General features: G+C 54.8%; 1 protein-coding gene across 1 annotated transcript; it reads right to left on the bottom strand.

Moving 5' to 3' along the window:
* Window positions 1-1716: 1716 nt before the first annotated feature.
* On the bottom strand, window positions 1717-8968 carry OSR1 (odd-skipped related transcription factor 1). Its single transcript, XM_080814179.1, has 3 exons — window positions 8690-8968; window positions 3402-4101; window positions 1717-2647 (listed from the first exon to the last, which is right to left on the bottom strand). The coding sequence occupies exons 2-3, from the start codon at window positions 4067-4069 to the stop codon at window positions 2512-2514; spliced, it is 804 nt and encodes a 267-aa protein (XP_080670305.1). The 5' UTR covers window positions 4070-4101; window positions 8690-8968; the 3' UTR covers window positions 1717-2511.
* Between the last annotated feature and the right edge of the window lie 7534 nt (window positions 8969-16502).

Genomic DNA, 16502 nt, shown 5'->3' with positions numbered 1-16502 from the left:
TGCCCAAAGCTTTCCCTGGCAGCTGTATGTACCCAGGCACTGTCATCTTAGAGCTGCCAGGTCTCCCTGACCTCACGGAGCTCATAAAAGAACCGACATGGCTCCTGCCATGGGCCCTAACATAAGCCATGGCCAAGTGCACACCTTACTATGGCGGGCACTGGCTGGCTAAAGCTGTCAAAACCCAAAATGCACTGACTGACCTTCCCTCTCTGCGCCCAGAAATCACAGTTCTCTTGGATCCAGACTCCGTTTCTTTCCTGGGGAGCGTCCTTACGAAGCTGGGGGAAGAAGGGCTGTGATCTTGTTCCCCTAGAGGAGATCCCCCAAGCCGGTTCAAACCCGGCAGCGGACAGTGCTCATTTGCAGTGGGCCGTGGGACCGGTCAAGAAGGTTTATGAGGGCAAGACCAGACATCTAGATGAGTGGTGGACGGGGCCTGCGGCGGAGAGTTCATTTAGAGAGTTGATCTAAACGAGTCGTGCGCAGGATGCAGTGAGGTGCCCCCGTCCCGGGCCGCCCGTTCAGGCCTCTCCAGCAGGGGGCAGCGTGGCTCCGAAGGAGGGCCGGGCTCCTCAGGGCGGGCCCAGCCGAGGCCACAGGGGCAAGTTGGGTTCCGGAACCGCGGAGTTCAAGCCCGCACTGCGCGGGGAGGCATACCCGGAGGAGGTGGGGACGACGCCGTGAAAGGCTGGAGCGTTTTAACTCCTACGGCGGGGGCTTCGTTTCTCAGGCCGCACGGCCCGGCCTGAGGCTGGGGCTTTGGGTCCCCGCGGCAGGGAAGCCCGGCCCAGCCTTGTACGGGGCCGCCGAGAGCCGGGCACAGAAGCCCGAGAGGCCGCGCGCTCGGCTTGGGAAAGGCCGCGGGCGCCACCGCCTGCGCCGCCCCGCGGTCGGGACTCTGGAGCTGGGGAGCCCCGCCCCGCCCCGAGCAGGGGAGCCCCAGGCGGCCTGGCCTCTAATTGTGGGAAAACTAGACGCCCCGGGGAAGGTTCAACTTGTGGAGGGCGGACTCAGATTTCCCCTCCTAAACTTCCCGGGCCTCCCAGGGCGCCCGCCCCCGCCATTCCTAACAAGGCTTTAAAAACTGTAGGGAATCTTCGCGGGCGTGGAGCCGTGCTCCGGGCAGGGGACGAGCCCCAGGCAGAGAACTGTGTCTGGGGGATGCTAATGGAGGGGGTTTGTAGGTTTGGGGCTCTGGGGAGGCAGCGGGGATTGTGCACGGGCAGCCGCGTACTAGGGCCCACGGAACAGAACTGGTCCTGAGGCTGTCTGTGAAGGCATCCCCTTCCGTCCCCAGAGCAGATGCCAGAGGTCAGTAGCGAAGCCTTTGGTTGGAGAGGTGGGTGACATTCTGTTTCCTTAGTGGATCCTAAGCGACCCCGGCACCCGGAGACGTGGAGATTTCTCACGGCCAACGTACTGGCCTGGCCGCAGGCCCGACTTCTTTATAAACCCCCACCCTTTGGAGGTGAGGAGTGGGGACACTGCGACCTAAGACCGATGGAGGAGTGAAGTAAGAAAATAAACATGGGACGGGATCCGAGAAAGACCAACACAGGGAGAGAGGAGGCTTCTGCATCCATCCCAGCCCTAGCGCCTCAATAAGGCGGGGGTTCGGGAAGCGGGACAGGTTGGGGAGGGAAACCTGCTCCTCTCGAGGAAAGGAGCCTCCCAGTTTCCTGTGTTCGGGAGGGAAAATACCCATCCTGCAATGCCTGTAAAATAACCGTTTATTTCATATTTAAAAAAACTCCAGTGATAAATGTCTGTTACCGATGGTCAGCATAAAGTGCCAATCGCAATACAACGCCCTGCTCCTAGCCCGCTGCTCGCTCGTGGTGACCGGGCGGCGGAGCAGGGGAGCCGGAGGCCGGGCCCCCTCCAGCCCCAGGCCCCAAGGCCCCCCGCCCCGCCGTCCGAGTCGGAGCGCCGGCAAACGGCCTCGCGGCGGAGCAGGGAGGGGGCATCCGCGGCCCCGCGACCTCAGGGCCGGGCTGCTGAAGCTGATACACGGATTACACTTTTGCAGGCTCCCGGGGGTGGGGATGGGGACGGGAGGAGGGGGTGGGAGCTGCGAAGGCGCAGAACTCCTTTCCCTCGCCCCTCTCTCTCCGCAGGCAGAGTTACAAGCTTATATGGTCAAAGAAAAAAATAATAAAGAAAACGTATAAAATAACAATAGAAAAAGTAATACTTCTGGGAGAGGCGCCGCTACGGCTCCGCGGAGCTTTCGTTCTTTTCTTAAATGCAGTTTCCCTTCCGCCACGTGAGTACCGCCTTTTGGCCAAGACTTTAGCCGCGTCCTGGGGGAGCCGCCCGGGCGGCTGGGGTCACGGCTCGCGGCGGGGCTCTCGAGTTCCGCGTGCGCCCGGGACCCAGGGGACAAGTCTGGGATAGGGAAAGTTCCCGGGAACCCCTCCTGCTGCCCGCCGGAGTCGCCTTCGGCTTCTGGTCCCTCCAGACGAGGGGGCAGCGTGACCCAGGGTACTGGTGACCCAGACGCAATCTTTAGCATTTGATCTTGGAGGTTTTGAGCTCCTTCACCTGTGAGTGTAGCGTCTTGTGGACAGCGAGAGTCCTGGACTGGCAGAATCCTTTCCCACACTCTTGACACTTGAAAGGCTTCTCTTTGGAGTGAATATATCTGAAAGCAAAAACAGAGAAATTAATCTTTGCAAAATGATGTAATGTTATAAACAGTTATCCAAGATCCCCTCCCACAGCAACAAGGTACTTGCCCTCAAAAGAAAGGGGGAGGTGGGGGGTACCTAGTGTGGAGTGGGCAACATGAGAAGTTTGTGAGTCAGGTAGGGAAGTGAAGGAAACCCTTAGACAATGTCTGATGCATTGGATGGTCGGGTTAGGCCCATCCCTGCCTTCCCCCAGGGACAAGCGCGGTTTCCTTATAAGGCCTGGGTTAACAATGAAGGTGAAGGAGGGGACCTGGGAGGGAGGGGGGCAGTGGAGCTGCGCTGTTCAAGCTGGCAGCCACTAGCCACACGTAGTTATTAAAATTAATGTTCAGGAAAACTAAAAAGTTAATCTCGCTGTCTCACTAGTTTTACATTTCAAGTGCTCCGTGGGGACACGTGTCAAGGGTCCCACTTTCCATCACCACAGAAACTTGTATTGGACAGAGCTGCGGATGGGAGAACGGGTGAGGCCACTGTGCATGCCTGTCTGGAGCTCATGGAGACCTGATTTCGTCTTCCCATGCCCTCTCCACCCATGCTCCAAGAACCCTGAGCCTTGTCGGGCTTCCTTTGCTATGTTAGAGAATTCCCAGAAATTGTGATGCTTGGAGCCAGAGCTGGGCTCACCAACCGCCTCATTAGGGAGGAGGAGGACTGTGAGGACAGAGACCGAGAGACAGCTTTTCCGGGGGCCACCCGCAGTACCTGTGGTCCCGTAGGTGGTCTTGTCTCCGGAAGGCTTTGTGGCAGATGTCACAGGTGTAGGGCCGCTCATCCGTGTGCGTCCGCTCATGGATAAGGAGGTTGTAGGACTTCGTGAAGTGGCGGCCACAGAACTTGCAGACGAACTCCTTCTTGGTCTTGGAAGGCAGGCGTCCCCTCGTGGGCTTCTTTTCTGGGGACAGCTTGGTTACATCCAGGAGGGCACCCAACCCACCAGTGGGGGACCCAGGGCCCTCCCCCCGGCCAAGCTTGGATGGATCTTCTTGCGTGGCAGCCAAAGCCAGGTTGGCAAAATCAAAGCGTGGCTTGGTCTTGAGCGTGGAGGGGCCGCTGCCTCCCACGGTGATCTCGGGCTTCGGCTGGATGACGTGAGGAAACCAGGGAAAGGCGGGCAACTGGAAGCGTGTGTCCACCAGGCTGGACACAGCGCCAGGCACTTTGGAGAAAGAGGAGCGAGGCAAGTGCACGGCAGGGTAGCCCAGCGCCCACTGGTGCAGGTGCACAGCGTGCAATGCACTGAAGCCGTACAGGTTGGGCAGGTGGTCCGAGGGCACGGCAGGCAGGCCGTTCACTGCCTGGAGGAAGGAGTAGTTGGTGAGCTGCAGAGACGGGTGAATGGGCACTGGTGCTGGCAAGGTTTTGCTGCCCATTGTGGTAGTTGCCCTCGGTTCTCAAGCTCAATCTGCAAAAGAAAGGAGAAAAAAGAAGGGAGAGAAAAAGAGAAGTTCAGGGTAGGTGGTCCTCCTTCTGGATTCCAGCCCCGCCACACCCTCCTTGTCCCCCAGGGCAGATGCTGAGAGTCTGAGACCCCACTGAGGGAACCCACTGCCCTCACAGAGAAGATGGAACCCTCTCTGATGCCAGGGCTCCCTCCAGATGGCCTTTGCAGAGACACACAACTTGCTACAGAAACCAGCGGGGAAACTAAATCCTAAGCAACTCAAGAACTGAAGGGAGGGCCTCCAGCGCCCAGAGCCCTGAGAGAGGTGGGAGCACAGGGAAACTGGCTTGTGGAAATTTACATCCACACAAGCCTGAGTCAACACAGAACTGCACTCTCCCGCAAAGAGAACAGGAACTTGGAAGCACACTTCCACAATCACGGGCAGATTAACAAACAGAGAAAAGCACAACGACAGATAAACAGGGATTCACACGTTCTGGAGCAGTTGGCAACAAGGCGCAAAGATAAACGGAGATGATCAGTGTTGTGCTACCCGACAAAATGCAGGAACTGCCCGAATGTGGTCACACATGCGCATGTAAGCACACACATGCACACACAGGGGATCACACCCAACCCATGAAGGGCCTCACAGAGAGACAACACACACACACACACACACACACACACACACACACACACACACACATCTCTATGTCTCCAGCCTCCTGGGCATTAAGCTCTACTAGCTGATCTTCAACTGGCTTCCAGAAGCCATGTTTTCTCTCTCCTCAAAAGTCTCACCTTGGAAATCAGATTTGCTTTTCCGCCTCACTATTAATGAGCCCAGCTGAGAACACCCTCTTGGCTCTTGGACTTGACTCCTTACCTCAGCCCCTGGGGCTCACCTTCGTTTCAGCAAGGACACTGACACCCACATTCATTTACTCATTCAGACATCTGCCCGCACACAGGAGGGAGCTTCAGTACCCTCCGTACCCCCATGTTAAAGGGGGCAGTGTCTTTGGGTTCTCCGGATGTTTCCCCGTGCTGTGACACCTGGGCAGGTGGGTATGCCCATGGGCTAGAGCACTGAGGCTGGGCCTCGGCCGCTTTGATCTCTGCCCCTCCAACTGCAAGTCCAGGATGCTGAAGTGACCAGCAGACGGGCATCTCCTGGCCGGCTTGGTCGGGGTCTCCAGCCTCCATGGACAGACCAGGGCTCTGCAGAAGAGAACTTTCATCTCCATGCCTCCCAGACATTCCTAATTTTCAGTCTGTCCAGTGGAAGCAAAAATGGAGAAGGAAAGTAGAAAGCACAGGGGGGGCCTTGGGAGGCTCAAGTGCTGACCTCTCTGGGCCCCGAGCTGGGGGCTGCTTAAGAAGTCACTGTGGGAGCAGGTACTTGGGGAGCCCCTCTCCTTGCCTGTCTCAATCCCCTGCTGCCCACTTGTTCCTTTACTCCTCATTTCCCCCTCTTCTCTTCATCAGATTGCTCCTCTAACCTGCAGTAAGTCCCCCTCCCTGAATTGTGCAGGCCACTGCTGTGCTCCTTCCTCGGGCAGACATTGACGCCACCCAGACAATCTCCCCAGCCTAGCTGACCCTCAGCGGAAGGGCACAAGGCCCAGCCGGAGACTCCACAGCCTTTCACTGCCGCAAAGCTTTTAATGGGAGAGTGCCCTGCCCATTCAGGAAGGACTAAGGACAACCCGGACCCAGAAACGCTTTCCCTTGGAAGCTGGCAGAAGAGGTCACTGGCTGAATAGTGGTCCGGGAGGCACAGTGGTTCAGCTAGGGGTGGAAGGTGCAAAACATGGAGAATCTGCAAAAATTTTCAGCAGCAAGTTACTTAGCAATGGTCTGAAAACCCAGCGTCAAGACAGCAATTAATTCAGCCTCAGACTAGGGGAGGGACAACTCTGCAGTGACCCTTTCTGGGGAGCAGGAGTACCCACGCGGGTGGAAGAACCAGGGACTTGGGACCAGTCTTCTCTGATGCTTCGGTCACTGGCGCCCCGTGATCATCCTAGAGCGCTAAGACACTGCGAAGCAAAATATGAAAGGGGCCAGAGAGAAAGCAGGGGCCCTTTGGGGTTGGGGAGTAAGGAAGAGGAAGAAGGGAAAAAACAGAAGATTCGCCAACTTCAAAGGTTGGCCCAGACTTAGGCGAGGTGAGCGCTCTTTGATTTGCTGTCACCTCTTCTTCCCCTCCAGGCGCTGGAAATCAGATCCTTATCTCTGGCTCCCCGGGGCCAGCCCGGCGCCACCCTGGCCCCAGCTTGCTCCTCTTGGTGCTCGGCCTATCCCCAGCCAAGCGAGCGGCGGTGGCGGCAGGGCTCTGGGCTGCACAAGGGCCCGAGCCCGCTCGCTGCCCGGGTGGGAAACCCACCAGCGCCGGGTACTAACCTGGCCTTTCCTCACCTACCCCTAGGAGCCATGAAGACCAGGGGCTCCGTAGGGGGAGGGGGCGTTCGCCGCCATCACTGCTCTCGGGAGCCAACCTTTCCGGGCTATCTGCCCGATCTTGTTTCCCCCAACACTCAATTTATTTTCTTCAGCAGCGCGGCCAGTTTCTTATTTTCTGCCGCATTCGGAGGCCAGGGATCTCCAGGCTCTCGCCAACGACTTTCCCCGGGACGAAATTCGTTCGAAACGTGGCTCCTTAACACTAGTACCAAGAATGGGCCAAATGCACGATCCGGTTTCAGGCGGTCAACCAAGAGAAAAACATAGTCTCACACTCGCCTCTCCACCCGGAGAGGATGGACGAACTCCCAGCCCCTCCGCGTCCCGTTGCCCTGACTCCCGGGACCCTTGTGTGAACGCTTTAGATTTTTAAACACGAGGGGAAACACCGCTCCCCGGGCCAGGCATCCACTTGGCAAGGAGCTGGAGCCTCGGGACCCGGGAGGTGCGGGTAAAGATCCCGACTACACGCAGCAAAAGCATTTCGCGCTTCCGAGCTTGGGTCCCCTGCGCAGTGCCCGCGCTGCTTCGCTCGCGCGGTGGAGCGCCCATCCCAGGTCTGCAGCCAGCCCTACGCCGGGCATTAATGAAGTGTGCAGAGTCTATTAAAGTGGTTTATTCGGGGCTAATTGAGCGTGAGCGAGTTAACTGCTTGCATTAATGAGGACCGAGCGAGCTCCACGAGCTTGCGCCTGAAGGAGCCCAGCAGCAGCCCCAGAAAATCATCCTTGACATCGAATGCCCAACACACTGGTAGTGACAGGCGTCCAGACCCCTGGTGGGAGGACTAACCACCACAGGATACTTGTGTTGAATTCTCCCAACAAACGAGATCGAACGAACCCTTGGGCTAGGCGGCCGTCCCCTGGCATTTAAACGCCGGCTGGGTCCTTAGCGATCTGTTCCCCAATCTTAATGAAACCGCACTCACTTCGAGGAGCCTAGGATAGAACATCTACCCACCAGTCGTCTCCTGTCCCTGTCAGCCCCTTCTCTTCCCCCGGAGGCCACGATCCTGGGAGAGCAACTAGCTTTGCACGTGGTTTCTGTTCCCAAAAGCCAGCGCGCAGCTCTTAGCCCGGTTGAAATTTACCAAATTGTGGCAACAAAGGAACCCTCGGAGCTACTTTACACCCTGAGAGCCTATCCCGCTACCGCGCGAGCTGCTGAAAAAGGACGGGATGTGGGTTTTCATTCTTCGGATCAGAAACATTTCGGGAAAGAAAGCAGTTCTGCAGGCAGCCCCTCACCTCTTTCCCTCTTTCCTTCGACTTCTCTCTTCTCTCCCGAAGGCTGAGTTAAGGGATAGTCCGGGGAGGAAACGAATCCTTCCCTTATAAGCCCCAAACCGGAGACACTCAGGGCACCCACAGCGTTTCCACTACTTGGGCGTGGGGGTCTCCAATTGAGAAGTGTTCGCGCCCCCCTGCGCGCTTCCCTGCACCGAAAAGAGCGGCGGGTTACTCCCCAGGCCCTGACTGCAGAGAGCAATGATCCTATAGTGTACACCCCAAAGTTAGAGCACAAGTGCGAGACTGGGTCAGGCACGCGGCCCTGCTTTCCCGGTGAAGCCGGCCTGATACCTGAGCGCAACTCCGAAAAAGAAAAAAAGAAAAGAAAAAAGAAACTGGCACGAAAAGCGCGACCTAGCTGGGGCATGCACCTGTCCCTGGCGCCGTCGGCTGCGGCCGTGGCCATCCATCCACTCTCTTTTCCTTCTTCGTCAGCTAAAGTAGGTCAGACTGAGCTAGGCGTGCATCTCGGGAAAGTCTGTGCCCGCTGAAGTTTCTTCGGTTTCTCAGAGGGGGGCCCACAGGCTGACTTCCGAAGTCCGCGGGCATCTCGCCGCGGAGTCCTTGGAGCCCGGCCGCGCGAGGAACAGTAGTGGAGGCCCGCCCCCTCTTTCCCCGGAGGTCAGAGGCCGAAGACCCCGCGCGGGAAGTCCCGAGCCAGCACCCCCAACCACCCCGGGCTGCAGCTGCTCTCACTTTCACAAAGGTCCTGCAGCCTTCTTTCAGCAAGAGGAGCTTCCTTCTGGGACCCAGAGAGAGAAGACACCCGCCGCACTGTGACAGGGGACCCGGGAGCGCTGCCCGCACTCCCCTCGCCGAGCAGGGGCTCCCAGGACGGCAGTTACCTTGTTCCGCGGCGGTCCCGGGCTGAGGGCCTCCCTGGGGCTCCGCTGCGGGGGACCCGGGAAGCCAGAGGCGCTGGATTCCACAGGCACCCCCGGAGCTCTAGAGTCCTGGCCCCTCTCCGGCTGCGGGGACTCGGAGCGCCCGACACGCGGGAGCGCTCGACTGCCCCGGAGTCCTGCCCTTCGGGGGATGGTGAGCCCCGCTCGGGGCTCCCTGGTTGGGTCTGAACCGGGAGCGGCTGAGAACTTGCTGGGGAGAGACCGAGCTCCGACTCACTCATCCCTTAGCACCGAGCCGCCTACTTATTTTAATCCACCACCCTCCTCCCTCCCTCCCTCCTCCCCTTGCCTCAGGATTCCTCCCCTCCCTCTCCTGTCCCCCAACCCTGCCCTGCGCCTGCGCACTGGGAGACAAAGTTTTGCTGACCGGGGCAGCCGACTTTGGCAGCTGCGCTCACTTTGCCCCGGCCTCCCGGGACCTGCGTCCCCTGCTTTTCAGTCCGGTGCGACCCCTTTTGCTTTGTTAGGCCCACGGGGCACCCCTGACGTGCTAGAGGAAACAGCCTCAAGCGGAGGAGAGCAGCCTGAAATTGCGCTTTCGAGGTCCTATTCCTGCTCGCCTGGGACACAGCCTGTGCAGCGTTGGGGGGCGGGTGGGGTGGGGGGTTCACGGGGATCCCCATGCTTTAGCTTGGACTCCAGCTCTCTTTGGCCCCTGGCGGAGTCGCCCTTTCTCCCAGAATCCCTTCCCAGAGGTGTAGGGTAGGGCCCTGGGGAATCTAGTCGTTCCTGGACACCAACGGAGTGCCCACCCCAGGGCAGCCACCCAGATCCCAGTGCCTAGGGCTGACCCCAGACTCTGGGTTATAGAGTTGGGTGGGAAGATCAGAGGTGAGGGGTGGGGGAAAGAGGTCAAGAAAGTCATCGTCCTAGGATCCCAAACCCTCTGGGATTGTACCCTAATGCACTGTGGCACCCTCCAATCACGTATTCATTTGTTCTGGGAGGACAGGTTGGGAGTTTGGAGAGCAAGGGGCGAAGTTCCTCAGCTTCAGGACCTCTGATCCCAGGGAGCTGGTTCAGGTGGCATTTGGGACCAAAGGGGGGGGGTCAGGATTCTGGCTGCAGGAAATTCTGTCTTCACTGCCTCTGCCTTAGGGGGAGTGCCAGTACCTTACCGACTGCTGGGCTCTGGGAGCTGACCTCCAGCTGACCCCAGCCCTGACCTCTTGGCGGCCACCTCTCTGGAACACCAGCCCTGGGTTCAGGAGGAGGCAAAGGTTTCCCAGGGCTTGGGTGGGTCCGGATTCACACCACTGCACTCCCAAGGTCTGCCCCACAGTTGTGGCTGAGTGGCCCACCCAGCCCTTGGGGCTGGATCCTGGCCTCAGTGGGTCTCTGGCGTATTTGTACTGTGTCTCTGGAGAGGAAGTGGTGCTTTGTCCAGCTTCGCTCTGCAAGTCTGGTGTGACATTATTAGGGTGTCATTATCTGACCTAGGGAAATAATAGTGGAAATGCCCCCAAAAGACATAGTTGGAGAAGACCCTTGTCTAATCCACAGGCTTTTAGGACAGAACCTGGCCTCCAGCCCCTCAGTAAATTTGACTTGGGTGGGGAGGAAGAAGAAGGGGTACAGCTTCACCCCAAGGGACTGCACTCATCCCCCACCACAGGTTAGTGCTGACTCAGGGGCCCACATAAGTTTGCTGTGCAGTTGGAATCCTAGCAGCTGCCAGTATGGGGCGACATTCTGGCCAGGGAGGGGCCCCTTGGGAGCAGAAAGGAGTTGAGATCACTCCCTTCCCTGAGATGCCAAGGCAGCAAGTTCCAAGAGCAGGGGAAGGACTGGAAGGAAAGTCCATCAGGACATTCCTGCATTGAACTCACTTCCACCTGGGGCCAGGGACTTCACCTATAACCAGTCTCAGTCTCTCCTAGGAGACAAAGCTCATGGAGCTCCATTAGCAGCCATGAAAGCATCCAGGAGAGGCCCTCACAGCTGGCCCTCTGGCTGTCCAGATTGCTTAAGAAATGTCTGCTCAGAAGAGGACATTCAGGTGGGATGGAGCCTCCCAGGTGTACAAACCCCATCTCTTGCTCAGAACACACAGTGTATCTGTGTTTCTCCCATCTTTCCACTTGCTGTCTTCTTCTGAATCAGGGCCCTTGGCCAACACTCCTCAAGGACTTGTAGAAATCTCCAGGTAGTAGGATCCCTGAAGAGCTCTTGGGAAGAGAGTCCTTAGGGATTCTAAAGAAAGGACCATGCAACTGGGTTGTCTGATGTCACTTTTTTCAGGGTATCTGGAAAACTGATTTGGACTCAGGCCAAATCTTGGAATTTAGCAGCTGTAGGGCAAGAATGCAAGGTAGGAGCTGGCTCCATATGGCCCAGCATCTCTGACTTTGCTTCCCAGAGGCCTTCTGTCTGCCTCCCCTGGAGCTGGTCTGCAAGGTAGGACAAGACAAGGTGAGAGCTGTGGGACTCCGGCACAGCTGGGGCAAAGACGGACCTGTTTCAGATACCTGGCTTGGAAGATACTCCCTGTAGGAATAGCAAAGTTAGAACGTTGCTCTAACTTTGAACAACCCCAGAAACCTCAGAAAGGAAACAAAAGATTTGCTAGTTACCAAAGAGTCCTGCACCCCAATCCAAACTCCCAAGGGGGTGACCCACAAACCATGGACTCAGTCTCCCCTGGAAGCCAGTCAGGTTTCCTCTGAGGAGGGTGAGCAGAAGAAGCCTAGAAAGCTAAGAACCCCTCTGCCCTCCGTTCAAGGGCTAAGAGCGGAGGATCCCCTCCCCCACGGACTATTTAAGAGAAACCCATCAGCCTAAAGCAGGTGGAAGTACTATGGCCGCCCCGACTCGGACTCGTCGGGTTTGAGGAGGGCGGGACCCAGGACACCTAAGGGCTTCCATGTTGCTTCTTAGGAAAGTCAGATTCATTTAGGACTCATAAGGACATTATGTTTGGAATTTAGTAAACGTCCTCGGTAACCGGAACCCAACCGTCCTATGGCCCCGGAACGCATTGCAGGTGTCGCAACTCCTGTCTGGACATCCGTCCCATTCCCCCCGTGGCCAGCGCACCCGGCCACCCGCGGCTGCAGCTTCTGCACACTTCGAGCCTCCAGGCTCCCGCCGACACTAGATCCGCCCGCAGACCCCGCCAGGGCTCCCTCGGATTCTCCTGCCCGCCCACCGCCAACAGGGCGGAACCGCGGGCGCCCAGGGGGTCTCAGTCTCCGTTGGAACTGAGCATCCTTTGGGGAAAGGTCCCCACACTAGCCGCCAGGCCTCCAGGTCCGGGTTACATCCCGCCAGTGCTGATGGGGTCCAGCGAGGATCAATCAATAGCCAGGGCTGCCGAGCCTCCCGGTCTTTTACCGCATGGCTTCCAGCCCCGCAGCGAGCCCTCGCCGCCAACTTTTCCGGGCACAATTGAGGTTGTGACAGCCTCCGTTGGTCTCCCTGCCCCAACCCGAGCTCTTCTTCCAACCCCTGCTTACTGGGAAGGAAAGAGCCCCAGCCTGTCTTCGGAGTGAACGTTTAACAGCTTCCAGAAAATTAACTGGAACGTGGCCCCTGTTGCTTTGGAGTCTTTTGGATTTAAAAAAAAAGAACCCCACTTCTCCCTACTCCCCAGTCACACAAAAATGACCTCATTTTTAAGAAAGGAATTTACTTAGCACTTGTGAGTTTTTGCTTCCAAAGCAAGCCTCCCCTGTAACTACTTTGTGGACAATTGGGGCTCTGCTCATTTGAACCCCCCTCCCTTATGCATGTACAGAGCTTTCAAATAACCTGGAGATTTAGGTATCCCTCTGTAATCATTTAGATGATGGATTGTAATGGCTCAACAGTTCCTCTGGAACCATTACGATCAATCAGGTCAAAAACCAGCTTGGGGGGGGGGGTGGTTAAGCAGGGGAGGTAGGTAACACGACATCCACACACACTTGTATAGATAACACACTCTGATAACGGACAAACAATTCCAGAAGCTTCGGAGAAGAGAGCCCAGGTGAACCCATGAGCGGGTGTTTATTGTGACAGCAACAGACAAGTTACAGTATCAAAACTGAAAGGGAAAGTGAACTGTTTTTCTAGGAAGTTCCCGTTTCGTAAGTTCTTTATGAGTCCGTAAGGATCCTGTAACTATCTGTCACCTTACTAAGTGTAACACGACACATATGCGTGTGTCTATCCCCGGTTTATAAGAAGAATATGGATGAAGCACGAATATTCATGTGAAATTGCATGAATCCGGGGCATACTATCATCTGTAAAATGAGATGATGATGATGCATTGTGAAGAGCAAGTGTAGAATGTGTATAAAAGGTCTAGCGAGGTTACACTTTTTGTACAAATACGAGTTGTCAGAATTATTTTAGACACCTAACCCATCTACCTTTTAAGGCTACTGAACTTTTCCTCTTATCCAAAGGTGGAAAGCAATGTATTAGGAACGAAGCAGTGTCTAATCAAACTGAGGATGATGAAGAAAAGTTATTTTAACTGAATTCTGTACAGTCAGGGCGAAACCCTGAGGAAGAGAATTACCTTACCATACCCGCGGCGCTGCGTCTTTAACAGGCTGCATCGGCGACGGTTGGCGCTGGAGGAATCAACGTTCGCGGTAATTAAACATTTCCAGACACTGGAGGGTTATTATCTGCATAGCGATTTCCGGCGAAGGGACTCGGAGCTGGTCTGGCCCCGATGTTTTATCGAGAGAGTCGGGGAAGCTAATCCTAAAGAAAACGCGCCACCTGCTGGCGAGCAAGTGGCATCTGCCGGTACCCCTTCCTCCCAAACTCCCACACCCAGTTCTATTGAATCTTACCTACAAGTGGGTTTTCCCCCCTTAAATTTTCTTACGTGACTCACGAAATTCGCCTTTCCACCTTTAAAACCACGCACACTCTTGCGCCTCCAAGGAACAAACAAAAGAGGAATTCCCTTTCGCCACGGGGTTTCTGGTTTTCCCTGCTCCAAAACCAGATTTGTGAGTTTTTGTTTTGTTTTCTTTTTAAATAATCCGAAATCCTTGGCAACTATCTACCACCATTAGTTTCTGGTCCTGGGAAAAACGATGAGCCAGGATCTGTGAAGCTTTTCTTTCTTGTCTGAGCTGGGTTAGCCCACCTTCCAGGTGGCCTCCAGGTTGCTGGCTGGGTGAGGAGAGCAGGATCGCTGCGCCCAGCCTTCCAGCACCCCGGCTGGTCAGTATGCGGTCCCTCTTCTGATTCTGGTTCTGGCTTTCTTAAGAACCATGGGAATGAAGAGAGGGAGTCTGCTTCTGTGAATCCTTCCCCCCCACCACCCCAAACATAAAACACGTGATACTTCCTACCCCGTCCCTCCTCCCAAGCCATTAGAGTCCAGTCCTCTGTGGAGGACTTTCCATCCGAATTCCTTCACAGAATATTATAGCTGGACCCTCTCTTTTCCTTGGCATCAAAGCTGCATGTTTAATTTTTTTTTAATTTTTTGTTGAGAAGTAATTGACACACAACAATGTGTAAGCTTAAGGTGCATAAGGTGTTGGTTTGATACACTTACAGATTGCAATATGATTACCACCAGAGCGCTAACACTTCTGACACTTCATATAATTACCATTTTTGTGTGTGATGAGAATGCTTACGGTCTAGTCTTTTAGCAACTTTGAGGTTTATAATGTGGTATTGACCTATAATCACCATATTGTGTAGTAGCTCTCTAGAACTTAGACTGATTGCAAGTTTGTACCCTTAAATAACATCTCCCAGCTCTCTCTCCCCCACCCCCTGCCCCTGGTAACCACCATTCTACGGTCCATCATGAGTTCAACAAAGCTGCATCTTTGAGGCTTTCCTTCCTTGTCATCACCCAAGCTCCAGCTTTTCAGATAGGGACAGAAAGAGAGAAGTCTTCAGAATATACCCAATAATGTGTTCTTCACTCTGACCTCTGCCTACAGAGGAAAACGGGATACAGGAGATCCTAGGGAGCTTCGGCTGTGCTGTTCTTGTAGGCCTCTGGCCACCCTCCTTACCCTTGAGAACTGATGCAGAGCAAACAAGCTAGGGACTGAGGGAAAGACAGACTCCCTGCCCCTGCCCCAGCCTGGTAGAAGAAGGCTCACTCGCCTAGTCTCTTAGCTCCACTAAGAGGTGGCGCCTCCCAGTTCCTCAACCTGAGCTTGCAATGAGGGGAGGAAAGGAAGAGGACCCAACTTGCACACTCCAGAGAACTACCAAGGCTGTCAACGCCAGCCCACCCTAGGTGACATGAAGCTGTGAGATGCCTCAGCTTGATGCAGGAATAATGGTATTCACTGGATAGAAGGAGATCAGGGACTTCTGTTTCTTTCGTGTTTATGGCAGGAGGGCTTCCTGAGTGCAAACAGTCACAGCGAAGTTGTCCTGAGTCCCCAGAGTGGTGGCCCCACTGAGAGAGAGGCGATTGCCCTGGGAACTTGAAACGCATCTGGATGTAGCTCTAGTAAGTGCCGGTCCTCCTCCATCTCCTATGACTGAAACCCAAGTGCCACCATTAGGGAGGGGGAGGGGTGAGAGATTGGAATTGAGAATGTTCCAGAATACTGGCGGCTTGAGCAAACCCAGAGTGACCAGCAAGTTGTGGGAGGGCCACGCCCCTCTGCCAGAAGAGCCCCTGTTGCTCTGATTTCTATGAAATCAGACTTCATGAAGGGGAACAAGTGGTATTTGTGGATCCGAGTGGCGTTACAGAGCAGGGCACTATGCGCAGAGCTGGAAACCACATTCCCGTTTTAAGCAACCACAAGGGCCAGGCACCCTTCCTCCATGGTCTCAGCCCTAAGCTTGTGTGGCCACTTACAACGCCAGCTCCCACCATGGCTCCCCCTACTCCCAGCTAACTCAGACGAATCCACTGGCTGATCACACGTCCCATTCCCTACATGTGAGCCTTTCCCCTAGAGATGAAACGTCTGCTGAAACACTTTGAACAAATCCAAAATACGAAAAAGGGAAATACATCGGCATATGATTTTTCCCTCCAAAATGACTGATGGTTGGGTTCCTTTGATATATGAGTTGTTAGTTTTCGTATCACATGTCAAGAATAAAGAAGTGGGGAGAAAATGCAAAACTAAAGTGTTATTATCAATGTATTCCAGTTAAAGAATTTTCAGGAATCTTGGGGCGCCTGGGTGGCTCAGTGGGTTAAATCCTCTGCCTTCGGCTCAGGTCCTGATCCCAGGGTCCTGGGATCGAGCCCCACATTGGGCTCTCTGCTCCATGGGGAGCCTGCTTCCCTTCCTCTATCTCTGCCTGCCTCTCTGCCTACCTGTGATCTCTGTCTGTCAAATAAATAAATAAAATCTTTAAAAAAAATAAAAAATAAAAATTAAAAAAAAAAAGAATTTTCAGGAATCTTGACTTGGTTTGTCAAAAATTCAGTCTGTAATGAACATTTCAAAAGATTAATCTAAAAAAAAATAAATAAGGATCAAGTGCCTGGGTGGCTCAGTTTGTTGAGTGACTGCCTTCAGCTCAGGTCATGATCCTGGAGTCCCAGAATCGAGTCCCACATCGGGCTCCCTGCTCAGCAGGTGGTCTGCTTCTCTCTCTGACCTTCCCCCTCTCATGCTCACTCTCTCAAATAAATAAATAAAATCTTTAAAAAATATTTTTTTAACTTTTTAAAAAAGGATAAACCATGAATTATAGTGGGGTTTGTTCTTTCTCGATTTTCTTTTTTCTTCTTTTATTTTTTATTAACATATAATGTATTATTTGCCCCAGGGGTACAGGTCTGTGAATCATCAGGCTTACA

Source organism: Martes martes, assembly GCF_963455335.1.
Source record: "Martes martes genome assembly, chromosome: 9".
In the NCBI taxonomy this organism is placed as follows: Eukaryota; Metazoa; Chordata; class Mammalia; order Carnivora; family Mustelidae; genus Martes; species Martes martes.
The sequence above is the reverse complement of the archived record's forward strand: the minus strand, read 5'-3'. Positions and strand labels throughout refer to the sequence as shown.